The sequence below is a fragment of the Cuculus canorus genome, chromosome 4 (genome assembly GCF_017976375.1).
Source record: "Cuculus canorus isolate bCucCan1 chromosome 4, bCucCan1.pri, whole genome shotgun sequence".
Taxonomy (NCBI): domain Eukaryota; kingdom Metazoa; phylum Chordata; class Aves; order Cuculiformes; family Cuculidae; genus Cuculus; species Cuculus canorus.
The window spans coordinates 34,306,052-34,328,342 of record NC_071404.1 but is presented as its reverse complement, the minus strand read 5'-3'; the positions used below and the strand labels follow the sequence as shown (position 1 = coordinate 34,328,342).

At 42.7% G+C, this 22,291-nt stretch overlaps 1 protein-coding gene and 1 long non-coding RNA gene across 6 annotated transcripts; one reads left to right on the top strand and one right to left on the bottom strand.

The window, feature by feature from the left end:
• Positions 1-362: 362 nt before the first annotated feature.
• Positions 363-21,508, bottom strand: LOC128851963 (protein ELYS-like). Of its 3 annotated transcripts, XM_054064281.1 has the most exons (11): positions 21,060-21,508; positions 20,414-20,509; positions 20,021-20,114; positions 19,312-19,435; positions 19,147-19,203; positions 17,947-18,093; positions 17,271-17,458; positions 16,953-17,097; positions 8,119-8,208; positions 7,821-7,955; positions 6,363-7,539 (listed from the first exon to the last, which is right to left on the bottom strand). In XM_054064281.1, exons 2-10 carry the CDS (start codon positions 20,457-20,459, stop codon positions 7,860-7,862), a joined length of 987 nt encoding a protein of 328 aa, XP_053920256.1. In that variant the 5' UTR covers positions 20,460-20,509; positions 21,060-21,508; the 3' UTR covers positions 6,363-7,539; positions 7,821-7,859. The 3 variants fall into 3 exon arrangements, with proteins under 3 accessions (XP_053920257.1, XP_053920256.1, XP_053920255.1); XM_054064280.1 differs by having other exon boundaries at positions 20,414-21,508; XM_054064282.1 differs by lacking the exons at positions 6,363-7,539; positions 7,821-7,955; positions 8,119-8,208 and adding an exon at positions 363-1,477 and having other exon boundaries at positions 20,414-21,508.
• Positions 7,581-11,311, top strand: LOC128851964 (uncharacterized). 3 transcript variants are annotated; one of them, XR_008449493.1, is made up of 4 exons: positions 7,581-8,574; positions 9,832-9,948; positions 10,158-10,242; positions 10,471-11,311. It is a non-coding gene; the product is annotated as an uncharacterized LOC128851964 (long non-coding RNA). The 3 variants fall into 3 exon arrangements; XR_008449492.1 differs by having other exon boundaries at positions 7,581-9,948; positions 10,158-10,249; XR_008449491.1 differs by having other exon boundaries at positions 7,582-9,948.
• Positions 21,509-22,291: the final 783 nt, after the last annotated feature.

Here is a 22,291-nt window from a genome sequence, read left to right as displayed (position 1 = left end):
TTGGGAAGAGGAAACAACAAATATAAAAGCGGTGAAGAGAAGAAAGAGGGGAAGTGGGTTGGGTTTTGTAACCGGTTATTTGGGAAACAGAAAGATACATTGTGAAAGATTCCAAGAGAAAGTACCATTTTCTTTAAGCCTGTTTTGAGGTAGCATTTCAAAGATAAAGCTTGCTACATTTTGCAGCCAGTGCTTGAATGGATGTAATCAATGAGAATTTTTTTAAAGGTGGGTAACAGATATTAATGCTACAGAGGCATACACTATTTTCGGAGGGATTAGAAATAACCATGACTCTAAGAATTTAGACAGTAGAGATATGTGTAATAGCATGGCTCTGACCTCAAAGAGGAAATTTTATTCTATGTTCAGAGGAATTTATTTATGCAGTAAGGCAGAAATGCAAAAAAACCCCCATAAATAGCCTTTAATCCTGGTAAAATAAATAAATGAAGTTATTTCTTGCAAGATGAAGGAGGACAGCAGAGTATGTTCACTGTATTTCCTGAGTAGGTAGAGGCATTTCAGACTTTTGGTAGCACTATGTTGTTTGTTTTATCTTTCATTTTTGCATTAAATGAAAAAAAAGGCAACTGAATACAAAAGAGCTTTGTAATGAAAAGAAAGGCTAACTACTTATGAGTAAAATGACAGAAATTACATATTATTGTATTACACTGGGTAAATCTTCAGTAAAACAGGGCTCAGATCTTTATGTGGAAGTACAATGAAAGACAGTATCATAATGATGGGAAACACAGCTGATTATTCGCTTGTGTTTTCCTTCCGAAATGCAGAGCTGGGTTATCCTAGAGAGGCTGAAGGAATGATTCATTGAGGATTCACTTAGATGTCTCGAGTAAATATCGTATTTGGATCCATTCAGAGGTTTGCAAAGTAAATAAACCCCTAACAAACAGGAGGCTGCAAAGCCTCTGATGGTGTCAACAGCGTCAATGACATTCTTAAGACAAACCTCCCACTCTGAGTTGGAAATACCCACTACATAACGGACCTTTCCAATAGCTCGGTTTCTTCAGAGGAAAATTAGGAAGAGTAGCATGTGGAGAGTTTTTGTAGAGACGTGGCTTGAGGAGAAGGGACGTGAAAAAATACAGCTGGTGAAATAATAGCAGCCTCGTACAAGGCCACAGTCTCCTTGAGCAAGAAGTTAGGCGATAACAGGAGATAAAAACAGGACCTAGAAAAACCACAAACATCCTAGGAATGTAGCAATAGAGGCAGGGCTGACACTCTGTATCAGACCAATGATGAGCCTTACTTTTGCAATATGTATGAGCCTTATTACTGCTATTATAAAAGCATGCCTATCGTATCAATAAATTGAGACTTGTTGATCATCATCGGATGTGCTTGTCTCCCGTCGACTCCGTCAGTAGCATGTGCATATGTGTGAAGCAATCCATTTTCTTGCGCATGATTAGCATAGGTCTTGATTGCCATGTGTTTTCTAGAGCTGGAAGATGAGGTAGTTTAGTTCATTGTGCATCTGTCTGAAAAATGTTTTTAGGAAACCATATTCCTTATGGAGTCAGTTTTAAACTATACACTGTGATTTTAAAAAATAATATATTTACTGACATTCAGGATAAACACACCCTTGTTCTTAAGAAAAGATTCCTAAGTTTCTATGCATATTCATGTGATGTATTTTTTGAGGCATGCCTACATATAGACACATGTAAATAAGCACATATATTATTTACTTTTTATTCATATGTTTATGTAATGCTTTCTATTGTTTTATCTAGGAGATTAACTACATTGAGTGTTCAATTCCTCATCTGAAACAGACCAAAAGAGGGTTGACTTAAATAGAGGTGGTGTAGTGGGAACGAGATCAGGTGCACTACATTTTCAGGCAATATCAGAGAGAACAGAATGAACGTGGGCAATCAAACATATTTTTTCACTTGTTTTATTGACATAATGTGTAAAAAGTTATATGTAGCTGTGGTTTTCTAATTTAGATCTGAATTGGTGCAAAGGTATACATTGTATAAAGAAGATAAATAAGGTGACCCTATTCTCCTTTTTATTCCAGTAAAAAAAATGTGAAAATTTCAATTTAGTAAAAAGTGACAATTTAAAACAAATAATGTACAAGTTAGCTACATTTTAGAATTCATTGCCCCAACTGAGATCAAATGAAGTTAAAAGAAAGCAAGCATATGAATTTTGACTGCCTCATCAGTCACTTTTGCTTAGGAGACAGGTATTTTACACTGGATGTCTTCACTTAATATGCTGTTTCCAGCAAATAGCAAGATCTGCATATTTAGATTAAGGCAATAGAAACCTGACAGCGAACTTTTATAGCAATTCAAAGTGACTTGGTTGGGCCATGCCCTGAAAAGTAGTGGTTTGTGTTAGAAGACAAAAATAACTGATTTTAACAGGTTAGCCCCGTTTATTTTTTTAAACTTTATTTTACTTTTATTTTTTTTTTCCCCCCAGAAAAAAAGCATCCAATATATCCCACTCTGACAGCAGACCTTAAAAAAATTGTGGCCAGATTAAGTTTTATAGAAGGAAAATATTTTCTTCTCTTAAAAGAAACTGTGAGACAGTAACTGCTCATAGCTCTCAACAAACAGAAATTTTCACAACATCGGAAATGTGAGTCATAGACAGGTTGGGTGTTTCACTATACTGTCATGCCATTGATTACAGCATTCAACTTTTATGTTCAGATATCATTATGATACAGCTATATGTTTTGAGCAATTGCTAGCATGGGATATATTTTGGTCTCAGTTTGCTAACAAAAGTGCAGAAGAGTGAGAATGACAGCTGGGTAAGAGATTGTTATAACTGAAATAACTGAGTTGCAAATTTCTCCAGGCTTTTCATCTGTAGGAAACCCCTTCTGTAAAGCAGAAGCTACATCAAAAAGCAGGAATGCAAAATGAGCAGTACTGAAACTTCACTTTGTGAATTCAAAGCACAAGTATATTTACTTGCAAATTCTGACCCCCGATGGTGCAAATAAAAAGAAACACTGAAATAATTATAACAAAATTTCATTTGCAGTACAGACATTTATCAGTATATAACATGTACAGCAAACAGCGTTTTGGAGAGAGCTCTTGGACCTAAGGAATATGGCTATTTATTTCTGTTAAGAATTATAGGGAAGCTCCTCTGCCAAACCTCATAGCATTTGCTCTAAGAAGCTCAAGACTTTGCCAGACAGCAAAATATGATTTTTATTTTTAGCTCTAAGCATACATACAAGATCCTTATGAGTTCTGACACAAAAAAATTAGGCTGTTACTAACTCCTTTTATTTAACAAATTAAGAAAATCAGCTATGATCACTTTCAAGGTAGTTCCTTTCTAAGCTGACACAGAGCTGCATACAATGCTACTGAGGTTCCACCGATCATTTTCTGAAAGGCTGTTGAGGATCTGCATTGGTTTTGCTTTTGCAATGACTTGATCTTTGGAACGAGTTAGAAATCACAGGCAGCCAGGTCTGGTGAATAGGGTGCTCTAAAATGGTGATTTTATTAGCTAAAAACTGCTTCCCAGACAAAGTGTTGTGGGCAGGCATGTTGTCTTAATGTTAACTCACTACTCACTGTTGCATACCAACACTTTGATTGTATGATTTTCCAACCAAGAGTAAGAAAACGTCTATATTTGAACATGCATCCACTTGTCCTGAGTAAAGTGATTGAGCTGAACCTCGTCTCACTGTCAGGCTAGAACGTGGTTTATAACCATCTCTTTGTCTCTCCTTTCCCACTCTTGGGTACTGAACTATAGGATTACTCTCTCTTTTTTTTTTAATTTTTTTTTTTTTATGTTAGACCTTGTATTCATAATTAATAGCAGTAAAATCCAATATGTCCAATATCCAAACACGCCTAACAGAAGCAACACATTTCATAAATTTATTATGATTCTGCCCCTGTGCTTTTCCAAGAGTTTTGTTTGTCTTGTCCACACTTACGAGCTCAGTGTCTGCGAAAGGCAGCTCCAGGAAGCCCTCCGCAAGTCCCATCTCCAAACAGGTTTTAAACATGTGCAGCAGCAGCTCTTCTCTATTGTAATCTGAGGAGTATTGCTGCAACAGGTTCCACGCATCTGCCATGCACCTGGAATTCATGGGGTTTGAGATGGAAAAGAATAGTAAGAGTAGAACCTGAAAGAGGCCACAAAATTATTGTATTCCAAGTTCAAGGGAAATTGAGGGGATTGGAATTAGTATTACTGGTTCTCCACTGTTTGCAATATTTGAAGGCCAAAATGCTGCGATATATTTCTTTACCTGTTGGACAAGAACACAGAGAGGTAAAGATGCGCTTCTCTGGAGCTGGTGATCAATGGCCTCGTCACACGTATGTACGTGAGGGCTCTCCTGTGCCGTCCTTGGCACATGAGGGACTGAATAGCCCTCTGACGCAGCCACGACGCGCTTCTGGCTGTAGCTGGGTGACAGAGCAGGACCAGCGAATTCTGTGGAAGGTAGAGATCAGGTTTAGATAGATCCATGCACACACCCAGGCAGCACAAACAGATTCTATTAACGTTCTGACAGGCAAGAATAACCTTCAGCATCACAAAGAACGTGGATTAGGTTGAAAAGCCACTTTTGCAGTCTTCTGCCTCAAATCTTGCGGCTATGATCCAAGTGTTTAGCTTGAAAGTACCTAAAACCCTGCTTTTGAGAAAGCGCTCGGCTGGTCTGCTGAAAACAACCTAAGCGGATGGCTTTGAAAATTTAGCTGTCAAGCATTCTTCCAGTTGATTTCTTCTCTGTTTTAATCTATTGCCCATCCAGTAATTGAAACAACATTTCAAACCGTAATGTATTGCTGCAGGACTACAAAGAAGCTTCTCACGGTTTAGCACCTGTTACTAGCCAAGCACCAATGTTTTAACGTCATTTCCTAGATGACAGCTTGCTACTTGGAAGGTATGTCTAACTGAACCGGAACATACTTACTTCATAATCATTGTGATCCAGCAGCCAAAACCCTTGAATGAGCTGAACGAACCCCTTCGGGATAGCAAAGGCTGCGCAGAAGGAGTGCAGTAGTCTTTCTCTGTTATCTGGCACGGCCTGCCCGATATCCAGCAGCAAGTACATTGTCTGATATCAACCATCGAACTAAGGCTAAAACATTTGTAACACCACAATGTAACCCATTACGTTTGGAAAAACATGACAAAATAAGAACAGAAAAGGGGTAGGAAGCAGAAAATACTGCTGTCTTAGCCTGGCCATTTGAAGCTGTTCTCAGCTGAAGACAGCCAGGTCCTAAGCACAAAATTGCGTTCTGATTAAATAACCAGAAAGAAATACCCTTTGATTTCTGTAAGGCATCAGGAAAGGTCAGCTTTCGATATTTAAATACTGCCGTCAGAAACTCAGGCCCCCTGTTTAGTTGGGGGAGCTCCCAGCTGGACATGCAAATCAGTTGAACATCCAACGCTTTGTTTTTTAAAGCAAACAAATTCTACAGTTGGTTTCCTTCCTCACTGCCAGAGCAGATAAACCAAGGTCAATGATGACGTGCTTACAATACAACTGAGCTCTGAAGGATTAACACTGGCTCTAAACCAGGATGCACACCGCTCACTGGCGAGGCCGCTTTCTCATTCCGACCCCTGCGTTTAGGGACACATTCTAAGAAGGCAGCTCTGGCCTACACCGTTTTCAAAGCCCTCGCTCTCCAGGCTCCCCTCTCGGGGTAGGCAACAAACAACGGTGGCAACTCTCTGTCTCACCAGCTTAAACCACTTAAACCACTGCTGGAAATTCTTTTGCTCGGAAGCAGCACATTTTAGTGCACCATTCTAGTAAGGAGCCATTTACACAGGCAAGGGGGCTTTCAAAAAAGCAAAACCTGTGTTTAATTTTGAGAAGAACAAAAGGGGCTTTTGACTGTTGCCATTTCTTAGTAAAATAATCTTAGATCAGAAGAAACTTGGCAGCAAAACACTGAATAAGTGACAACAAATTCACAGTACAAAGAAGCAAAACAGTGCTTCTGTCTACAACTTCATCCTAAACTAAATATTTTCACCTGCATTGCATTTGAAGCATAAATTAAAACATCTTCTTAACGACCAGGATGAGAAACGTTTAAGACCACTTTTCTGCATATTCTGGAGGTGTAATAAAAAGCACCAGAAAGGATACAATTGTGTGCTTGTCCATTTCTTCAATGTCTTCTAGCAGGTAGAGTTGCAGCAGGGCCTGAAAGGAAACACAAACTTCCTTAAAAACTCCTGTCCTCCATCAATCTCTGGCGTTTGGGTGGGGTTGTGGGGGAGGGGTGGCATTTTCAGGGAACACAGCACTCACCTCTAAACTGGGAGGGGGATATTTCCCAGTTTGTTCTTCGTCTGTGCACCACAGATTCTGCACTCGCTCTCCCAAGTCCGAAACCATCCTGTCAATCATCAGGCCAGCCAAATCCCATTTTCCTCTGAAAGAAAAGGGAGCAAGGATTTGGGCTGAGTAAAACATTGGGAAAACACTAATTCCAGCCTCTCAGTGCAACACGTTTCGGGTGTGCCGACTACGTATGATGCTGCTGGTCCTACAGAATTACACAAACGGACTGCGGAGCAGACCTTCAGGCCAAAACAATCACTGCCACCTACTGCGAGCCAGTAACAGAGATGACTTTCTCTAAAAGCACACCGCCTTCATCTGAGTCCCAAACAATTGGCATTCTGAGAACGCCATGCTCTGCTGAACTGGGAATGACTGATCTTGTCCTATCACAGGACCTTTTTCGGTGTAATACATGACACAGATTAGCCAGTGAATTGAGTGTGCTACAAGACAGCAGCACCACCACCACGGGGCACTAAGCAGAGAGTGTGTGTCAACATCTTAACACAGGAAAGTAACCTCGGTGTTCAACACTACACGTGCATCACCGAAGCCAAGAGGATCCCTGGCAAATGCATTAAGTATAGCAAACACAACTGTGGAGAGAAGAGCCGTTCACTTCTCCTTCTGGACTTGCAGTGGAGGTGTGCCAGAGTTGTACGGAAAGGCTTACCTGGACAAATGCGTCAGCCTCTGTCGCTGAGCTGTGCAGTGTCTCTGAAGCAGAGGGTAATTGTAAAAAGGTCTAGACAAACGCTGACCCTCATCTACAGGCAAGAAAGTAAAAGCAAGTTACAAGCGTTGACAGCACATTTTAAACTGATTTCTTCGACTAAAAAGAAGATCCTACAAGCTAAGCCTTAAGAAGCACAGGCCTCCAACTCCCAAAGAAGCCAATGACAGTGGACAGTCAATGCAGCATTCAGAACACGCAGCGCAAGCTGAAGTTCACTACCAAAACCTTCTCAAAGGGGATGTTTTTTTAAACACGTCAAGAGAGCATTTGTAAGACAATTAAGGCTGACAATAGAATTTATAATCCTTCCAAATAAACAAGTATTTCTCACCTAAGCCCCCTGGAAAGAGACCAGAGTCATGGAACCACATGACCATTCGTGAATATAAGAAGTGGTGGCCGGCTAGCACCCGCTTATTTGTCAAGTCTGGAAAACAGGAAAAAAGGCACAAGATGACTTTGGTTATGCAATTCCTTTCCTTTTTGTAAAGCCACCTTCCTTGCCCTAAATGGAAAGAGTAAAAATAAGACAGTAGCAATCTCTCTTTGCATTTTTCACTCTGTACCACTCTCCAACCTGAAGAAAAAACCCACAATCACCACCGAAACAAAAAGCAACCCCAACAAATTCTCCTTCCACAATTACATACAACCCATGCATCATTCCAAATCCTACTATAACAGATTTGGTAGTTCTGTTAGACAAACCTTCTTCAGAAAGGCCTTTTACTTCTCTTGGCAAACAGTTTAAGATGGTGCTAAGGTTGCACAAATAGAACTGGCAGTCATAAAGAGACTGGTATTTCTCTTCGTCAATGAAAGAGCCATCAAAGAGCGGAACACCTTTTCAAGAAGATAAATGAAATCATTAGCCTCTAGAGCAATTTCAGACTTTCAAAGTACACGCGTGCAATATCAGGAATCCTGATATTCAGGTGTACTCACTGAATAAGCTCAGTAACAAAGAATAACTTTATATTCGTAGAATGACTTTGCTACTACTCACACAGTTGGTTAAATTCTTCTGCGGTGTTGAGCACTCTGTTCCACGCACACTCACGGACAAAATGTATATTTTCTGCAGTATTTGGCTTCTCTGTAAGACAAGAGAACAAAAAAACAAATGAATCACCAATTTCAGATGTGCATAAGCCAGTTTCAGGAAAAGCTCTGGAGGGTCTCGATGCAAGAGAGGCTTTTCTGTATTGCCGTAACTTTTGAATGGTTTCTGTTTAGCTGTCAAGGAGCCTAAATATTAACCTGTACTTTTCGTTTGATTAGGTGATTGCTATTGAACCTATAACTAATGTTGGAGAAGGAGATGCGAGCACTCAGTACCTCCACGAGAGTCTGCAGTGCTTCTCTGGAGTGGCAGCAGTGGCTACAGATGTTGGGCGCGTTTTTCTGGTTGACCTTTGTTTACATAATTTCTCTTGGGGGCAGAAGGAAATAGAAACATTGGGTAAGCTTGCGGTTTATAAACTTGAATTTGAAAGTAGCAAAGGGTGTGTCTTTTAAACAAACAACCTGCACCCCCCCTTTGAAGGCACTTGTGTGCGGGCATTTATGACTAGTGATTCCAGATGGCGATTTGACATCGTGGAGTCCTGAACAGCTTAAAGATGGGAGTGGCTTAAAGTCAGAGGTGCCCTGTTTCTTGGGAATGTACTTCTGCTTCTGTTAAGTGACTCGGGCAAAGTGTAGGCTTGTTTCTGAAAAGAAACCCGACTTCTCCGAACTCATGCATTGAGATGAGCGAGATCTCTAATGTGTGTATTCAGACTGCATACACTGTTTTGGCTATTCCAACAGCGGCTTCAGGAGTTGATGTCACTTCAAACGGCTTCATCCTGAGGCCCACACTCCTGATGTACACAGTCCAAGAAAAGTTCTCTCTGAAGGTTACTCTTCTACCTGGCGTTGAAATAGCAGTGAGAATACCTGTCCCATCAGAGAGTTCCTCGGTGCTTTGAACGCCTACAAATGGAAACAGCCAAAAAAAGCCTTACATAAATGGGTACTTGGCTGGGACAGGAGAATTGGATTATAGATGTTTTCATGTCAGTGTTTAAAACGCCACCTAAATAACATAACATCTTCATTTTTTGTGTGTTTTTGTGTGTATAGATCTCGAATATCGTTGTGGGCTTTTGCAATGGCACCCTCTCACTGTGGAATATGGGAACTTTGACAAGGGAGTAAGTGGGTCTTCCTGCTTGGCCATGCCGGCAGGTGCAGGCTCTCCATTTCTTGCCAAAGGGAGTGTGTTAATGTAAAGAGGAGTCTTTTGGGGACTGAAGTTTTGAGTCTAACCCTGGAATGCTTAGAAATCCTCTTCTGAACTAACTCTGAAGTCAGAGATGGATTAAGCAAACCACCTCCTCCGCAGGGCACTAAGATTCTTTTCCTTCTTGTGCCTTTGGAGTGAGCAGTTGTGGACAGCGTGCTGCTTGTGCCTATGTCAAGCAGTTAGGATGCAATAGAGCCGATTTTTATAAGACACTTTGTTCTGTCAGTAGTATTCAGTGAAACCAGGAAATGTGTGTATCTTCCTCGACTCCCTTCTTTGGGATGTTGGTGTGACCTTCTGTACTTTGAGGCTAAGCACGTCAGGCGCTCTTTCTCAGAAGACGCTTGTGCCCTTTGACAAAGAGTTAAGGCCAGAGGCTCACCTTTTTTCTTCGTTCTTGTTCCTTTCTTTTCCTTCTTAAACCTGTAGGCACAACTCTCAGCTCAACGGAGGAAGGATTCCTGTCTGTGGTGTTACCTTTCAAGAGCCTGAGAATGATCCTGGCAACTCTTGCTACTTGTGGGCTGTTCAGTCTACGCCAAAAAGGTGAATGAAAACTTACAGTGAGGCACTGGATTAATTTTCTTTGTACTATATTTGTCAACATCCAGTTGATAAGCGTCTCTTTGCTTTGTTTACTTGGCTGTGCAGGAGACTGATGCCGTTCAGGAAACTTGAGCCTAGACCTAATTAAATGATAACGAGGACTATAAAGCAGCTTTGTAATCAGATTTCCTCACTTGTACCTTTTTCAGGGGAGGTGGTGTCTTGAGTTTCCGGCTGTTGCAGTTAACCTTTGGTAAACGAAGATGCGTGGCATCAGGACAAGTCATGTATGAAGTAAGAGGTACATGGGTGTGAAAAGATGAAAACAATCATTTTCTCTAAGTGAGTAGCAGTTAAGATGGCGGGGAAAATGTTTACCAACAAAATTCAGAGTGGACTTAAAATAGGAAGTCCTTTGCTGAATCTTCCTGGGCACTTTGTCTGTACCATTTGGAAACAACCCGTAGAATTTTACACATATCTCAACATGACCTTTTCTCTCCTCTTTTATATTTTCCCCAGGGTTTGGCACGCTGTGAAGAAAGGTTCAGTTTAGATCTCAGGGATGGAAACTTCCCCTGGGCAGGGCAGAACAGCAATATGAAATTACTCGGGTGTCAGACGATAGAAAGTTTCAGTGATGATGTTGATGAAGACAACAGCATTAATGGAGGTTTGTTCTGATATCCGTGTTGGGTTGATCTGCTGGAGGGAAGGAAGGCTCTTCCTTCCTCTGCGGGGAAAATCATAGAGCCCTACTTTGCTTACATCCAGAGAACGCACTCTCGCCAGAGAAGAGAGGTCATGCAATTTCTTGAGAGAACTGTAACAGTGTGAATGTTTTATGTTGGAATCTTGATTTGCATTTCCTGGTGGTTGAGTTTGGGGGTTTTCTACCCATTTTGTGTGATAAGAGTGTTCTTTTCTCCTGAATCTGCTGAGAAGGAGCTACTCTTGAAAGGTGTCACTGAGTCAGCTGTGGGAATTGGTTGTGCCATTGGAGTGATACAAGCGGATACGATCACTATTTGTCTGCTTTCAGAAGGGGACAATGTCTATGTTCCTAGCATGTTTTTTGCTAAGCAGTTCATCTAGCTGAATGTCTTGATCTACTCTTCACGTATGGAAAACTTAATTAACTCATGACTGTGTGTTTGGTTTGGCTTAGCATGGATGCAATTTGAAGAAGAAAAAGGGGCGGTGTGTCTGGAACCCGTCTCGGAGCTGTTTGCCCTTTGTTTGACGCTTGTGCCCTTTGACAAATGTTAAATGAATGCATTAGTAACCAATGATTGTTTTACAAATGTATAACCAAACCAATCAAGTTTAGTGAATGACTAAGTAGAGTGTAGTGAAAGATACATAAACCGCAACTGTTATCAATAAAGTCGAAGCTTGCTTTATCACTCATATTGAGTCGTCCGCTTGCTTCCCTCGCCCGTCGCAAGTGGCGCCCGAACAGGGACCCCCAATCCCTGTTTCCACCGGACGGCGAGCTCGGCGAAGCACTGGTAAGCAGCGACCAGGGGGCGGAAGATCGGCAACACTGAATCAGTACGTGCGATCCGCGCCTGAACCCGGATACCAAAGGAGGAGGTTTGCCGGCCGAGTAAGGAGACTACCTACTCGTATAAAGGAAAGGCTGCACTACTTGAGGACCGGCTAACGTAAGAGGGTCCGTTAAGCGCACAATGGAACGAGAGGTAGCATTTGAAATTTTACGCTTTTTAGAAAAGCGGGGAGTAGGTCCAATTAAGGGCTTAATAGACGAGTGGAGAAATTATGGAGATTGTTTGTAAAAGTCGGGGAAAGTGCCAGGATACAGTGACCAGAAGGCGAAGATTAAGAGCTTATGATTTCGTTAGCTTATGATTTCGCACTCTAGTCCGAACGCCTGAATCGTCAAAAAGGGATCCGCCGCCCGACATCATAAGGCTTTGGAGAGATAAGACGGAACAGGGCTACACGTAAGACTTTATAAATTTATAAGGGGCTTTTTCTCTGACCAGAAATGGATAGAGAAATGGCTTATGAAATATTACAGAGCTTCTTAGAGAAGCGAGGACTTGACTCACAATATCTCAAACAACTTGCAGGCCTCATTGCCTTAGGAAGAACTAAGGGATGTTTTAAGGATCCGAATGAGATATTTGAGGAAAGTGAATGGCACAAATTTGGGAACGTCCCGTGGGAGGCACTTATAGATGATGATAAAACTGCCAAGAAACTAACGAAAGCTTGGAGAGACATTACAAATTGTATAAAACGTTACAAGGTAGAAAAACAGTTAGATGTTGAAATCCAACACCAGAAAATAATAGCGAGGAATCAGAGGAGGAAGAAGATGCCACCAAAAATGCTGTAACAACCAAGGACTGTTACCTGTTAAACAATTGATACAAACCTTATTTTGTGATATATGTGCATGTTTTGAGTGTTGTGTGTGTCCGGTGCCGTGTGTAGTTTAAATATTCATGCCATCATGCTGTTCTTATTGACCAGTCGTAAACAATATTGTATAGGTATATTAAACTAGCTCTCAAAAGAGTGGTTTTGTGTGTGTGTGTATGCGTGTGTGTGTTTAAAGCGCTTTAAACGTTTGTAAGACTTGCAAATTGGGTTTTGGTTATATTGAGCCTCTGTTTTGATTAATCTTAAAAATGCAACTCTGAAACCTTTCAATCTCAAACGTCCACTAAGCCGGCAAACAGGTAGATTTACCTGGGACCTTTGAAGTGAAAGGCTGCAGATGACAAGATTTTAAAATACATAAAAAAAAAATATATATAGAAGAAAGAAAATATGAAATATAGAAAGAAAAACAGAAAACAGAAAAAAAAAGAAAAATAGAAAAGTAGAAAAGAGAACGTGGAAAACAAAACAAAAAAACAAAAAAAAAACCAAAAAAAAAAAAGGAAAAAACCCCAGCCCTGTGGCTGTGTGTGAGTTCCGCCCCCCCCCCCCCCATCTTCCCCCTCTTACTCCTGTAAGGTTTTTTGTTTTGTTTCAGCTTGGGGGTCTTTATCTCTCTCTAGGGGAGTAACAGTTTATGAAGAACACTCTGCATTCCAGTGTCCCTTATCAGATCAGCAACTGCTGGGTCCTAGTGCTGGATACGGTGACAAGCCCGGCTTCTTTAGACCTCGTTTTGGATATGATGGTAGACCAGACAAGTCTAACTTGGAAAGATTCTCCTTCCTACCTAGCACCTGGCCAGAATCCTCATGCAAGGAACTATAGTTTGGGTAGCTATTTAATTGCTTTTAATAGTGATAAGCTTTAATTGAGGTCAGATGTCATTTCTTGTCTTTCTTGTTCATTGTGTCACTCAAAATCAAACCAAAAGGCCCCGAATCCCCATAAACCCAGCCTAACAAGGGATTTAATGTTATCAAACGTATCTGATGGTCCGCTGCACTTTGGATTTTGGTTCTTTTGTAATGTAGCCTGTGAGATGGTGATGCTTATGAAGTGAAAGGACTTTGAACAGAAGCTCAAAGTACAGTACCTTGGTAGCGCTGGAGATTTCTGTACACAATAATTATTTTGTAGAACAAAAGTTATGCACGATCTAAGGAAGAAAATGTGTACTCGGCTGTACCTTTCCAACTACCGCTCCTTGAATAACTTAAGCTGCTCATAAGATAACTGGGAGAGTACGGAATGTTGTCCAACACTCCTTGTTTCTGCAGGTGTTATGTGCTTACTGAGCTTCGGAGTTTGTTGTGTGACTTGCACCAGCTCGCTTGAGGGGGTGAGATTTTCCTGTCTCTTTCTTGAGCATGTGGAGAGATGGATCTTTCCCAAGTTTTCTGTTGCACTGCTGTCATTATCGGAGAGCCTTTTCTGCTCATCCTGCCCAGCCCCACGCATATTTGCACTAGTATCCTGCCAGTTTTGTGCAACTGGCATTGGTTCAGGTCCACTCTTGGGAGCATAAAATGGCCCTGTCTCCTGTTGAAGCCCAATCTGGGATTGACTGTCTAGAGAGGAACAGACCATTGCTGGAGGAGGAGCAAGAACAAAGCTGTTGTGGAAGGCAGGGGAAGCTGTTCCATCTTGTTTGCCCCTTCTTTGCATCCCTGCATCGCCACAAGTTAGGGTTTGGATCCCTGATTAACTTGAAAAAGGAGGAGAGAATGGAGAATGCGAAACTTATTTAACTGTTTGAGAAGAAATTAAGTTGTTTTCTTCTAAACCCCCCTGCCTCGGGCAGGGACACCTCCCAGTAGATCAGGCTGCTCAAGTCCCTGTCCAGTCTGGTCTTTAACACCACCCGAGAGGGAGCATCCACAGCTTCCCTGGGCAAGCTGTGCTAAGGCCTCACCAGCCTCCGTGTGAACAATTTCTTCATAATGACTAACCTACCTCTTCCCCTTCCCAATTTAAAGCCATTCCCTTCCCGCCACCACCCCCGCTGTCCTTGCGAGAATCTTTCCTGTACCCCTCTTCAGGTACTGGAAGCTGCTCTAAGGTCTGCCTGGAGCCTTCTCCAGGCTGAAGAACCCCAGCTCTCTCAGCCTCTCCTCACAGCAGAATTGCTTCAGGCCTTTTTAACATAACCTCGGTGCTTCCTTTTAACTCTTTTTCACAGTTACTGGTTGAGACTGAGCACTTCATAGAACTGTTTGGTTGGAAGACACCGTTGAGATCATCGGATCCAACCGTCCCTTGCCCTCCAGTGAACCAGAGCCCTCAGCGCCTCATCTCTCCACCTTCCAGACGTGTCGAGGGACGGGGGCTCCACCGCCGCCCTGGGCAGCAAGTGCCCGTGCCCGAGAGCCCTTTGGGTGAAGAAATCTTTCCTGGTGCCCAGTCTGAACCCGCCCCGGCGCAGCCCGAGGCCATTTCAGAGCAAGGGCTTCGTTCTGATCCCCGTCTGTGGGGAGGAGAGAGCTGCAAACGCCGAGGTGGACAAGAGGGTCAGGAATGAAGAAGCAGCGCTTCGTTTTTAAGAGGCCACGCAGCGAATCCCTGGCGACGGGAGCTTTCTGAGCGCAGACAGCCGTGGGGAACAAGCACGGCGGGCAAAGAAGCCCGAAGAGGGCACTCTCTGCCGGGAGTGCCCCCGGCCCCGGCCGAGCGCTGCGAGGGAGAGGAGGCGGCGCCGAGCCCGGCCCGCGCAGCCTCGAACCCCGCCCCGTGCGCGGTAAGCGGCTCGCGCAGCGTCCGGGCCACGCGGGGAGGGGAAGTGCGGGCCGGAGCCGGGGCTTGAGGCGATGGCAGCGGAGAGGTTGCTGCGAGCCCCACCGAGCCGGCCGGGAACCGCCCCGGGGACCGCGCAGCCGCCGCTTCTCTGGGCAGCCTGGGCCAGCGCCTCCCCTGCCTCACGGGGGGACGTTTCCTGCTGAGATCTCATCTCGATCTCACCTCTATGAGCTGAAAACCATTCCTTTGACGAGGGAGTAAGTGGGCCTTCCTGCTTGGCCGTGCCTGCAGGTGCAGGCTCTCCGTTTTTTGCCGAAGGGAGTGTGTTAATGTAAAGAGAACTCTTTCAGGGACTGAAGTTTTGAGTCAATATATCCCACTCTGACAGCAGACCTTAAAAAAATTGTGGCCAGATTAAGTTTTATAGAAGGAAAATATTTTCTTCTCTTAAAAGAAACTGTGAGACAGTAACTGCTCATAGCTCTCAACAAACAGAAATTTTGACAACATCGGAAATGTGAGTCATAGACAGGTTGGGTGTTTCACTATACTGTCATGCCATTGATTACAGCATTCAACTTTTATGTTCAGATATCATTATGATACAGCTATATGTTTTGAGCAATTGCTAGCATGGGATATATTTTGGTCTCAGTTTGCTAACAAAAGTGCAGAAGAGTGAGAATGACAGCTGGGTAAGAGATTGTTATAACTGAAATAACTGAGTTGCAAATTTCTCCAGGCTTTTCATCTGTAGGAAACCCCTTCTGTAAAGCAGAAGCTACATCAAAAAGCAGGGATGCAAAATGAGCAGTACTGAAACTTCACTTTGTGAATTCAAAGCACAAGTATATTTACTTGCAAATTCTGACCCCCGATGGTGCAAATAAAAAGAAACACTGAAATAATTATAACAAAATTTCATTTGCAGTACAGACATTTATCAGTATATAACATGTACAGCAAACAGCGTTTTGGAGAGAGCTCTTGGACCTAAGGAATATGGCTATTTATTTCTGTTAAGAATTATAGGGAAGCTCCTCTGCCAAACCTCATAGCATTTGCTCTAAGAAGCTCAAGACTTTGCCAGACAGCAAAATATGATTTTTATTTTTAGCTCTAAGCATACATACAAGATCCTTATGAGTTCTGACACAAAAAAATTAGGCTGTTACTAACTCCTTTTATTTAACAAATTAAGAAAATCAGCTATGATCACTTTCAAGGTAGTTCCTTTCTAAGCTGACACAGAGCTGCATACAATGCTACTGAGGTTCCACCGATCATTTTCTGAAAGGCTGTTGAGGATCTGCATTGGTTTTGCTTTTGCAATGACTTGATCTTTGGAACGAGTTAGAAATCACAGGCAGCCAGGTCTGGTGAATAGGGTGCTCTAAAATGGTGATTTTATTAGCTAAAAACTGCTTCCCAGACAAAGTGTTGTGGGCAGGCATGTTGTCTTAATGTTAACTCACTACTCACTGTTGCATACCAACACTTTGATTGTATGATTTTCCAACCAAGAGTAAGAAAACGTCTATATTTGAACATGCATCCACTTGTCCTGAGTAAAGTGATTGAGCTGAACCTCGTCTCACTGTCAGGCTAGAACGTGGTTTATAACCATCTCTTTGTCTCTCCTTTCCCACTCTTGGGTACTGAACTATAGGATTACTCTCTCTTTTTTTTTTAATTTTTTTTTTTTTATGTTAGACCTTGTATTCATAATTAATAGCAGTAAAATCCAATATGTCCAATATCCAAACACGCCTAACAGAAGCAACACATTTCATAAATTTATTATGATTCTGCCCCTGTGCTTTTCCAAGAGTTTTGTTTGTCTTGTCCACACTTACGAGCTCAGTGTCTGTGAAAGGCAGCTCCAGGAAGCCCTCCGCAAGTCCCATCTCCAAACAGGTTTTAAACATGTGCAGCAGCAGCTCTTCTCTATTGTAATCTGAGGAGTATTGCTGCAACAGGTTCCACGCATCTGCCATGCACCTGGAATTCATGGGGTTTGAGATGGAAAAGAATAGTAAGAGTAGAACCTGAAAGAGGCCACAAAATTATTGTATTCCAAGTTCAAGGGAAATTGAGGGGATTGGAATTAGTATTACTGGTTCTCCACTGTTTGCAATATTTGAAGGCCAAAATGCTGCGATATATTTCTTTACCTGTTGGACAAGAACACAGAGAGGTAAAGATGCGCTTCTCTGGAGCTGGTGATCAATGGCCTCGTCACACGTATGTACGTGAGGGCTCTCCTGTGCCGTCCTTGGCACATGAGGGACTGAATAGCCCTCTGACGCAGCCACGACGCGCTTCTGGCTGTAGCTGGGTGACAGAGCAGGACCAGCGAATTCTGTGGAAGGTAGAGATCAGGTTTAGATAGATCCATGCACACACCCAGGCAGCACAAACAGATTCTATTAACGTTCTGACAGGCAAGAATAACCTTCAGCATCACAAAGAACGTGGATTAGGTTGAAAAGCCACTTTTGCAGTCTTCTGCCTCAAATCTTGCGGCTATGATCCAAGTGTTTAGCTTGAAAGTACCTAAAACCCTGCTTTTGAGAAAGCGCTCGGCTGGTCTGCTGAAAACAACCTAAGCGGATGGCTTTGAAAATTTAGCTGTCAAGCATTCTTCCAGTTGATTTCTTCTGTTTTAATCTATTGCCCATCCAGTAATTGAAACAACATTTCAAACCGTAATGTATTGCTGCAGGACTACAAAGAAGCTTCTCACGGTTTAGCACCTGTTACTAGCCAAGCACCAATGTTTTAACGTCATTTCCTAGATGACAGCTTGCTACTTGGAAGGTATGTCTAACTGAACCGGAACATACTTACTTCATAATCATTGTGATCCAGCAGCCAAAACCCTTGAATGAGCTGAACGAACCCCTTCGGGATAGCAAAGGCTGCGCAGAAGGAGTGCAGTAGTCTTTCTCTGTTATCTGGCACGGCCTGCCCGATATCCAGCAGCAAGTACATTGTCTGATATCAACCATCGAACTAAGGCTAAAACATTTGTAACACCACAATGTAACCCATTACGTTTGGAAAAACATGACAAAATAAGAACAGAAAAGGGGTAGGAAGCAGAAAATACTGCTGTCTTAGCCTGGCCATTTGAAGCTGTTCTCAGCTGAAGACAGCCAGGTCCTAAGCACAAAATTGCGTTCTGATTAAATAACCAGAAAGAAATACCCTTTGATTTCTGTAAGGCATCAGGAAAGGTCAGCTTTCGATATTTAAATACTGCCGTCAGAAACTCAGGCCCCCTGTTTAGTTGGGGGAGCTCCCAGCTGGACACGCAAATCAGTTGAACATCCAACGCTTTGTTTTTTAAAGCAAACAAATTCTACAGTTGGTTTCCTTCCTCACTGCCAGAGCAGATAAACCAAGGTCAATGATGACGTGCTTACAATACAACTGAGCTCTGAAGGATTAACACTGGCTCTAAACCAGGATGCACACCGCTCACTGGCGAGGCCGCTTTCTCATTCCGACCCCTGCGTTTAGGGACACATTCTAAGAAGGCAGCTCTGGCCTACACCGTTTTCAAAGCCCTCGCTCTCCAGGCTCCCCTCTCGGGGTAGGCAACAAACAACGGTGGCAACTCTCTGTCTCACCAGCTTAAACCACTTAAACCACTGCTGGAAATTCTTTTGCTCGGAAGCAGCACATTTTAGTGCACCATTCTAGTAAGGAGCCATTTACACAGGCAAGGGCGCTTTCAAAAAAGCAAAACCTGTGTTTAATTTTGAGAAGAACAAAAGGGGCTTTTGACTGTTGCCATTTCTTAGTAAAATAATCTTAGATCAGAAGAAACTTGGCAGCAAAACACTGAATAAGTGACAACAAATTCACAGTACAAAGAAGCAAAACAGTGCTTCTGTCTACAACTTCATCCTAAACTAAATATTTTCACCTGCATTGCATTTGAAGCATAAATTAAAACATCTTCTTAACGACCAGGATGAGAAACGTTTAAGACCACTTTTCTGCATATTCTGGAGGTGTAATAAAAAGCACCAGAAAGGATACAATTGTGTGCTTGTCGATTTCTTCAATGTCTTCTAGCAGGTAGAGTTGCAGCAGGGCCTGAATGGAAACACAAACTTCCTTAAAAACTCCTGTCCTCCATCAATCTCTGGCGTTTGGGTGGGGTTGTGGGGGAGGGGTGGCATTTTCAGGGAACACAGCACTCACCTCTAAACTGGGAGGGGGATATTTCCCAGTTTGTTCTTCGTCTGTGCACCACAGATTCTGCACTCGCTCTCCCAAGTCCGAAACCATCCTGTCAATCATCAGGCCAGCCAAATCCCATTTTCCTCTGAAAGAAAAGGGAGCAAGGATTTGGGCTGAGTAAAACATTGGGAAAACACTAATTCCAGCCTCTCAGTGCAACACGTTTCGGGTGTGCCGACTACGTATGATGCTGCTGGTCCTACAGAATTACACAAACGGACTGCGGAGCAGACCTTCAGGCCAAAACAATCACTGCCACCTACTGCGAGCCAATAACAGAGATGACTTTCTCTAAAAGCACACCGCCTTCATCTGAGTCCCAAACAACTGGCATTCTGAGAACGCCATGCTCTGCTGAACTGGGAATGACTGATCTTGTCCTATCACAGGACCTTTTTCGGTGTAATACATGACACAGATTAGCCAGGGAATTGAGTGTGCTACAAGACAGCAGCACCACCACCACGGGGCACTAAGCAGAGAGTGTGTGTCAACATCTTAACACAGGAAAGTAACCTCGGTGTTCAACACAACACGTGCATCACCGAAGCCAAGAGGATCCCTGGCAAATGCATTAAGTATAGCAAACACAACTGTGGAGAGAAGAGCCGTTCACTTCTCCTTCTGGACTTGCAGTGGAGGTGTGCCAGAGTTGTACGGAAAGGCTTACCTGGACAAATGCATCAGCCTCTGTCGCTGAGCTGTGCAGTGTCTCTGAAGCAGAGGGTAATTGTAAAAAGGTCTAGACAAACGCTGACCCTCATCTACAGGCAAGAAAGTAAAAGCAAGTTACAAGCGTTGACAGCACATTTTAAACTGATTTTTTCGACTAAAAAGAAGATCCTACAAGCTAAGCCTTAAGAAGCACAGGCCTCCAACTCCCAAAGAAGCCAATGACAGTTGACAGTCAATGCAGCATTCAGAACACGCAGCGTAAGCTGAAGTTCACTACCAAAACCTTCTCAAAGGGGATGTTTTTTAAACACGTCAAGAGAGCATTTGTAAGACAATTAAGGCTGACAATAGAATTTATAATCCTTCCAAATAAACAAGTATTTCTCACCTAAGCCCCCTGGAAAGAGACCAGAGTCATTGAACCACATGACCATTCGTGAATATAAGAAGTGGTGGCCGGCTAGCACCCGCTTATTTGTCAAGTCTGGAAAACAGGAAAAAAGGCACAAGATGACTTTGGTTATGCAATTCCTTTCCTTTTTGTAAAGCCACCTTCCTTGCCCTAAATGGAAAGAGTAAAAATAAGACAGTAGCAATCTCTCTTTGCATTTTTCACTCTGTACCACTCTCCAACCTGAAGAAAAAACCCACAATCACCACCGAAACAAAAAGCAACCCCAACAAATTCTCCTTCCACAATTACATACAACCCATGCATCATTCCAAATCCTACTATAACAGATTTGGTAGTTCTGTTAGACAAACCTTCTTCAGAAAGGCCTTTTACTTCTCTTGGCAAACAGTTTAAGATGGTGCTAAGGTTGCACAAATAGAACTGGCAGTCATAAAGAGCCATCAAAGAGCGGAACACCTTTTCAAGAAGAGAAATGAAATCATTAGCCTCTAGAGCAATTTCAGACTTTCAAAGTACACGCGTGCAATATCAGGAATCCTGATATTCAGGTGTACTCACTGAATAAGCTCAGTAACAAAGAATGACTTTATATTCGTAGAATGACTTTGCTACTACTCACACAGTTGGTTAAATTCTTCTGCGGTGTTGAGCACTCTGTTCCACGCACACTCACGGACAAAATGTATATTTTCTGCAGTATTTGGCTTCTCTGTAAGACAAGAGAACAAAAAAACAAATGAATCACCAATTTCAGATGTGCATAAGCCAGTTTCAGGAAAAGCTCTGGAGGGTCTCGATGCAAGAGAGGCTTTTCTGTATTGCCGTAACTTTTGAATGGTTTCTGTTTAGCTGTTAAGGAGCCTAAATATTAACCTGTACTTTTCGTTTGATTAGGTGATTGCTATTGAACCTATAACTAATGTCGGAGAAGGAGATGCGAGCACTCAGTACCTCCACGAGAGTCTGCAGTGCTTCTCTGGAGTGGCAGCAGTGGCTACAGATGTTGGGCGCGTTTTTCTGGTTGACCTTTGTTTACATAATTTCTCTTGGGGGCAGAAGGAAATAGAAACATTGGGTAAGCTTGCAGTTTATAAACTTGAATTTGAAAGTAGCAAAGGGTGTGTCTTTTAAACAAACAACCTGCACCCCCCCTTTGAAGACACTTGTGTGCGGGCATTTATGACTAGTGATTCCAGATGGCGATTTGACATCGTGGAGTCCTGAACAGCTTAAAGATGGGAGTGGCTTAAAGTCAGAGGTGCCCTGTTTCTTGGGAATGTACTTCTGCTTCTGTTAAGTGACTCGGGCAAAGTGTAGGCTTGTTTCTGAAAAGAAACCTGACTTCTCCGAACTCATGCATTGAGATGAGCGAGATCTCTAATGTGTGTATTCAGACTGCATACACTGTTTTGGCTATTCCAACAGCGGCTTCAGGAATTGATGTCACTTCAAAGGGCTTCATCCTGAGGCCCACACTCCTGATGTACACAGTCCAAGAAAAGTTCTCTCTGAGGGTTACTCTTCTACCTGGCGTTGAAATAGCAGTGAGAATACCTGTCCCATCAGAGAGTTCCTGGGTGCTTTGAATGCCTACAAAATGGAAACAGCCAAAAAAAGCCTTACATAAATGGGTACTTGGCTGGGACAGGAGAATTGGAATATAGATGTTTTCATGTCAGTGTTTAAAACGCCACCTAAATAACATAACATCTTCATTTTTTGTGTGTTTTTGTGTGTATAGATCTCAAATATCGTTGTGGGCTTTTGCAATGGCACCCTCTCACTGTGGAATATGGGAACTTAATCAATCTGGGATTGACTGTCTAGAGAGGAACAGACCATTGCTGGAGG

Coding starts and splice junctions, on each gene's coding strand:
- LOC128851963 (XM_054064280.1), bottom strand. CDS start 20,459: ATGGTCATGTGGTTCAATGACTCTGGTCTCTTTCCAGGGGGCTTAG. Junction 17,459..17,946: donor TGGATCACAATGATTATGAA/GTAAGTATGTTC, acceptor TACCTTCCACAG/AATTCGCTGGTCCTGCTCTG. Junction 8,209..16,952: donor CTTTCACAGACACTGAGCTC/GTAAGTGTGGAC, acceptor CTTGTCTTACAG/AGAAGCCAAATACTGCAGAA.